The 6910-nt window shown below is 33.5% G+C and overlaps 2 protein-coding genes across 2 annotated transcripts; both read left to right on the top strand.

The window, feature by feature from the left end:
- Nucleotides 1-364: 364 nt before the first annotated feature.
- LOC109211377 (17.8 kDa class I heat shock protein-like) lies at nucleotides 365-1198 on the top strand. Its single transcript, XM_019374908.1, has one exon. It carries the CDS (start codon nucleotides 507-509, stop codon nucleotides 984-986), a length of 480 nt encoding a protein of 159 aa, XP_019230453.1. The 5' UTR covers nucleotides 365-506; the 3' UTR covers nucleotides 987-1198.
- Nucleotides 1199-5602: 4404 nt separating this feature from the next.
- LOC109211376 (17.8 kDa class I heat shock protein-like) lies at nucleotides 5603-6540 on the top strand. Its single transcript, XM_019374907.1, has one exon. It carries the CDS (start codon nucleotides 5855-5857, stop codon nucleotides 6332-6334), a length of 480 nt encoding a protein of 159 aa, XP_019230452.1. The 5' UTR covers nucleotides 5603-5854; the 3' UTR covers nucleotides 6335-6540.
- Nucleotides 6541-6910: the final 370 nt, after the last annotated feature.

Raw genomic sequence — 6910 nt, 5'->3', positions numbered from 1 at the left:
ATAGTTATCCTGGAACTCCCGTAAAATTTACGGGAGTTCAAGCATACTTATGCTGGAACTCCCGTAAAATTTGCGGGCGTATTTTTCCGGATTTTGAACAGTGTTTTCGCTCAGATTTAAAGTGGCTAAATTTCGATGACTTTTGAAACTTGACTATTTTTCAACGACCAGTGGTAAATCTGACTATTTTTTAATTTCTCCCTATAAACTTTCAACTGATGGAACTAATTGTATGGGCCTAGCCAGCATGCATAAAGGCCCAAGTAAGAAGATCTGGACATGATTGTCGTTACAGTCTTCATTTCTAGAAGATTATGAATTATGTTCCAGAAGGTTACAGAACCAAACATTCTTCCACTATTCAAGAAAAGATCAGAAAAATCTTGAAGTTGCTAGACTCTTTTATTTACTCCTATATATAACTCACTTTTCTTAAGTTCCAAATCAGCAAACATCTATTAACAATCGAAGCAATCTCCAACTCTCAAAAGCTCTCTCAGTCAAGAATGTCTCTTATCCCAAGCATTTTCGGCGGTCGACGAACCAACGTCTTTGATCCATTCTCTTTGGACATGTGGGATCCCTTTGAAAGTTTCCCCCTTTCCAGCAATTTGGCCAATGTCCCCAGCTCGGCTCGCGAAACCTCTGCCTTCGCCAACGCTAGGATTGATTGGAAAGAAACTCCTGAAGCGCACATTTTCAAAGCTGATCTTCCAGGGCTGAAGAAGGAAGAGGTGAAGGTGGAGGTGGAAGAAGGCAAAGTACTGCAGATTAGCGGAGAGAGAAGCAAAGAGCAAGAAGAGAAGAATGACCAGTGGCACCGTGTTGAAAGGAGCAGCGGTAAATTCCTTAGGCGATTTAGGTTGCCGGAGAATGCCAAGATGGATCAGGTGAAGGCTAATATGGAAAATGGTGTGCTCACCGTTACAGTTCCCAAAGAGGAAGTGAAGAAGCCTGAGGTCAAAGCCATTGAGATATCTGGTTAATTCTTTCTTTCCTTACACATTGCAAGTGTCTCCTCTGTTATAGATTCATAATGAATTATCTGTACATGTCTCTGTGAGCTATGCTTTATGCTTTTTATAATGTAATCTGGTTGGTGATCGGGTGTCGTCAAGTTTGTTTGTGAAAGATGGTTGTAATGTAATTTACTGTAACAACACTACTTATTTTTTTGTTGTATCAATTAATTTGTCTATCATTCAAATATGAGAAGCCATAGGATGGCGAGTCAAGCGTGAGTTGTGCTTCGTGGCTGCGCCTGATGAATCATCATCAAATGCGCTGCAGCATCGATTGCAAACTAGAATTCGAATGATGCGCTGCAGAAGCACATCGTACATGACGGTAGTCATTTCAGCATTATACAACCTCTAAGCGATTTGCACAACCACCCAACCCAAGGTTCGCACCTTTCTCTTAGTAGCTGATTTGCATATTTAAAATTCCTTGAATAATTAGGTAACCGAATCCTTGCGCCATCAGGGATCTTAGCTTCATTGTTATTAACAACTAGTGAATTTCATGCGCGATCATAAAAGATATGATTAGATCACAAAAGTGATGTTGTAAAATCTAAATTTCTTTATTTTTCTTTCATAGATAAACTAAAAAAGTTTATAAATACAGATGATATAAATTTTGGTGAAACTTAAATTTTCTAAAATCAAACAAAAAGTCAAATATCACTTATATATTTAGTAAATATTAAAGAGAAGTCAGCGTAACAACAAAAAAAGCCTAAAACGAAAGTGTCAAAATATTTTTAGGGTCAAAAGCAAGTTATGTCAAAATACATGTGTCGACAAAACATGTATATTAAATGATCAATTTATACTCGTTTTGTTTGTTGGTGTATCTAACTAATCAAAATTATATAATTAACTAATCAAATAAATCAGTTATAAAAGTATATCAATTCATCAAGATGCGATTTTCTCCTAATTAAAAATACTCAGTTCTTATTACAAAAAATATCGGTCATTCTTTTAAAATACTCTATAAGCAACAATTATTCAAGTTTCATTGCAAAAGCGATTAAAAGAGTTCCAAGACAAAACAATCCTCATAAATTTAGTACCGAGTATTGCAATTAAATTTAAGCGTGGAAGGGTTTCAATACCCTGTTGTGACTATTGCTCCTCTTCTTCTTCTTCTTTTTTCACTTCTCTCCATATGCAAATTTTTTAATTGGATTCTAGTAATAACGTGAAATAGGTTATAGCGTAATGATTTAGATATTTCTTAAATGATTTATAATCCATTTTCAATGTTTTTGTTATATTAAAGAAATAGTTGTCATACTCCAATTTTTTACTGAACAAAATGTATTTAGCTTGCTATAAATGTGTTTATACCTATCCTAATATCTAATATTTTTCTTATGCATTTATTTCGTTTATTTAACCTAATATCTATTTATTGTAAAGGATGAAGTGGTAAAAGAAAAAATGACAAATCAAGCAACTCAAAACTTCCAAAGCTTTGAAAATCTTGAACAAACTGCCTTTGAATCATATTTAATTATTTACCAATGCTTCAATCTCGGCCGACTTTGTATATGGAACTTTCCTTTTTAAATTTCTATCTATATGTTCCTTTTACTCTTTGTTTGTTTTCATTTTCCTTTTTTATGCCGATATATTTTCCTCCTAATTTTATGCAAAATCCCCAAAAATCAGAATTTTCCTAGAAGACTCTTATAAGTTATGTCACTTTAGCCTATAAAGTGGAAGTGTTCTGTTTTAATATATAAACGATCAAGGTGCTTCAATGAAAAAATGGGAGAGGGGACTCTTGAAATTAAAAGAGAGAAAAAAAAATTACATTCACACAAATCCATGTAAACAAAAAAGTATATCAAAGTGGTTGTTGCTTCCATGAAGAACTTCTACAATGCTTCTAACCCCTGCTTCCTTTCTTTTTCGCTTGCTTCTCCCATGATATCCTAGATATTTAAACCCCTAAAGGAAGCTGCCCGACTCCTTTTGCCATGGGTCAAGGAAGAGCTATTTATATATTTATGCTAAACTTAATTTACTGCACAATGTGTGGATATGATGTCTGCTTATATAGTGGTTTTCAAAATATAATGGTCAAGATTCCATTCAAATTATGTAATTAAGGAATGCATTTATAAAGGTGTACATAACCGAAAGAATGTGGAGAAATCCATGATCATGTAAAGCTGTAATTGAAGAATAATCAATTTTAATAACTGAATTTTTTTGTTAAGGCTTTAACATCAGAATGAAAAATGAATAGAAGATCGGAAAAACAGGAAATGGTTGTGAAAATCTGAGAAAAAAGATAAATAAAAATGGTGGCTTAGGAGGCATGCCACATAAAGCTTCTCAATTGCCCACATTTATATTTATATGTAGATTTCTAAAGAATTAATATGATTATAGCCTCCGAAGACAAACGATTAAGATTTAAAACAACTAGCAAACATTCTTTACTCCAGATTATAGCCACAACCAGAAAAACTGAACATTTTAATGCTATCATGTTGTGCATTGTGATTTATGCATAACTCTCACTCAAACGTGGAGGACTGGCACTTCACTCCCAATTCTGACGTCCGCTTTACCAATGAATTGCTAGTGCTATCATTTTTTTGTTTTTTGTTTTATTACCGTTATGTTCGGATTAACTTGTCTGCATCTCGATTAATTTTACGGGACATATGTTACCTCCCACCAACCACCATCAATAGGTGCCAGAAAATTTTATCCACCAAAGCTTAAATACTAGATAGAAAGAAATCGCCTAGTGTTTTGCCTTCATTGGAATTCGAAACTTGAGATCTCATCACTTTCACTTAACAATGTATAATTCTTTCAAGTAGACATACAGTATCCACCAAGGACTGTGAAAGGATGTTCTCTTCTGGATAGCAATTTTGAATTTTCTAGGTAAATAATTACATCGGTAGCTTTTCAAATTTGATATAATTTGTAAGTTAGATACTTCAATTTTGGTAGTGATTATTTGAATATCTTTGTTTTGGCAGGGAATGTCTTGTATAGCCGGCTCAATAAAAATCAAAATTATTAAAAAATCCTTAAACTTATATTGTAAAATTTATACAATAATATGACATACAAGAAACCTTCTGACTTTGGTTTAGTGGTAAGAGCAAGTGCATGATGTGTGGATCAGACATACAAATACTGTCATACACAAAGTTATGATATTTAAGTGGGAAACAGTAGAGGAAAAAACTTATTATTTCCTACTTTTCGAAACTTGATTATTTACGCTCAATAATTTCTCGCTTAAGAAAAAAAAAGACATGAAAAATTTATTTTCTTATGTATGAATTAACATGACAAAATGGAATAGTTAATCTAGAAAAATCTATTACAAATTAGAAAGTGAAATTGTTAAAATCATTAAAATGAAATAAGTACATAAATAAAAGAGGAAAAATTAGAATTAAAAAGAAAGGTAAGTATTACTTTAATGAGAAAGAAAATTTATGTTATTTACTCACTTCTTAAATATAAAAAATTTATGATCTTTTATTAATAATAATTAAATTTATATATTATATATAATAATATGTTACTTCAGTTTTTTTGGGGGGGGGCATACTGCGGGGGGGGGCATACAATTGGGTTCAGTTTTCGCTGGCTCTGTACTTTTTCCCTTATCTCTTACGAGTATGAATTGTAAAAAAAAATTCTTTCAAAAAATGATCTTAAGAAAGCAAAAATTTATTAGGGAAATTGCAAATTTGTTTATTTTTCTCTTATGAAATAGGAACTATTTTCCTCATTTAAAATTTTAGGTTCAAATAGTAGGGGTGAGCATAGTTTGGGCAAATCCAAAATCCAAATCGAAATTCAATTGTATGGATTTTTGTTTTGGATTTTCGGATTATGTATTGAATTTCGGATATAATTTATAAAATTTTCGGATTTCAGATAGGATACTGGATTTGGTACTTCAGATTTTTGGATATCCGAAAATTCAAAATTTTATATTTTAAATTTAGTTCATTATTCATATGCCAATAGTAACAAGTCTATCCTAACCATGAGACATAATCTCATATATTGAATACTAAGTACTAAGTTACTATCACAATACTTTCTATCTAGACATGATTTACTATTTGTACTTCTTATCGGCCTTACTAATATCTTTGTTGTTTTTCCTTGATGATGATTTCATTACTTGAATACTTTATTTTGATAATTGCGATGGAAATAAAGATTTTTTATGCAATTTAATATGAGTACCACATTTGGATGTTCATTACAGTAGAGAGAAGAAACATCACAATTTATAAGCTCAAAACCGAAAGTTCAAAATATCCAAACTGATTAATCCACATTCAAACTTAAAAAATCGATCCAATTCAAGTTTATTTAAATTGGATTTGAATTATCATTTATTCAATCCGAAAATCAAAAGTTCAAATTGAAATTTCTATATCTAATCCGAATAGCTCGAACGATCACCCCTATCAAATAAAGCAATATTCCGCCCATTCTTGGTCTTTTCACTCATTTGGATTTTTCCTTTTTATATTCCCCTCCTATATCCATTAACTATAAATTGTAGTAATCCCTTAATAGGAAGAACATAGAACGCTCTGGAAGTCTAGAGAGATCTCCTTGTTCCAATATCAATAGTTATATCGAGAATATCCTAGATTGCGCTCGAAACTCGATAAGTTCCTTGGTCCATTTCTTTTCCCTCCCGAAACTCCCACCTATAAATAGCATTGGGCAACGTTTTGGTTGTCGTCAAACAATTTGTATACAACAATCAAGTACTTTATAATTTCCAGCCTTAACCATCATCCGATTATCATCAGTCAAGTCCTCGTTCAGATAAAAAAATGTCTCTGATTCCAAGCTTCTTTGGTGGCCGCAGGAGCAACATCTTCGATCCATTCTCCCTCGACATATGGGATCCTTTCGACGGCCTCCCTTTCTCCGGCACAGTAGCCAATGTTCCAACCTCTGCTCGTGAAACCGCTGCTTTCGCGAGCGCTCGAATTGATTGGAAAGAGACCCCAGAATCCCATGTCTTTAAGGTGGATCTTCCTGGAATTAAGAAAGAGGAGGTGAATGTGGAGGTAGAAGAAGGAAGAGTTCTACAAATTAGTGGTGAGAGAAGCAGAGAGCAAGAGGAGAAGAACGATAAATGGCACCACATGGAGAGGAGCAGCGGCAAGTTCCTTAGGAGGTTTAGGCTGCCGGAGAATACCAAAATGGAAGAGATTAAGGCAACTATGGAGAATGGGGTGCTCACTGTGACTGTCCCAAAAATGGAGGAAAGGAAACGTGAGGTGAAGGCCATTGACATCTCTGGTTAAATAACAGAGGGCGCGCGGTCGGTGGCTGCTGATCTACATGTAATTCTACTTGTAATTTCGGAAGTGTACAGTGTCTTGTTTTCTAGAAGTCTTGTTTTTAGGAGCTTTTAGCTCAAAAATGTGTCTCTATCATCATATTTGTATGTTTGTGGGTGTTTCACAGATACACTTCTAATATATCAATGTAGTAATTTGTGTGCCTTTTCTGTTAACCGCTTATTTACTGTTTCGCACTCTATACGTATACTTGTCATTTTTAGTCCGTGCAAAGCTGGACGCAATTCCAAAAATTAAAGCTTGCAAGAGGATTTAAAACCTGAAGAATATTACGAAATTTAGCTCAAAGTAACAATATAGAATAATAAAATAGACAACAATGTAGAAAGGAAAAGAAGAGAGAATCTTATTTCTTCTATGTATTCAAGTGTATACAATGTGATGTCAGAACTCTCTATTTATAGGATTACATAGAGGCATACAAAAGAATGTCATAAACATGACATTAAACATTTGAGATCATGGAGGAAGATCATGAAGAGATTATGGAGGTGTGGGAGTTACAACTATAATGGTAAG

This window comes from Nicotiana attenuata, unplaced genomic scaffold, assembly GCF_001879085.1.
Source record: "Nicotiana attenuata strain UT unplaced genomic scaffold, NIATTr2, whole genome shotgun sequence".
In the NCBI taxonomy this organism is placed as follows: Eukaryota; Viridiplantae; Streptophyta; class Magnoliopsida; order Solanales; family Solanaceae; genus Nicotiana; species Nicotiana attenuata.
Note: the sequence above shows the minus strand (reverse complement) of the source record. Positions and strands in the feature narration are given on the sequence as shown.

Bases quoted from the DNA above. Each gene is read 5' to 3' on its own strand.
- LOC109211377 (XM_019374908.1), top strand. From the start codon at position 507: ATGTCTCTTATCCCAAGCATTTTCGGCGGTCGACGAACCAACGTCTTT.
- LOC109211376 (XM_019374907.1), top strand. From the start codon at position 5,855: ATGTCTCTGATTCCAAGCTTCTTTGGTGGCCGCAGGAGCAACATCTTC.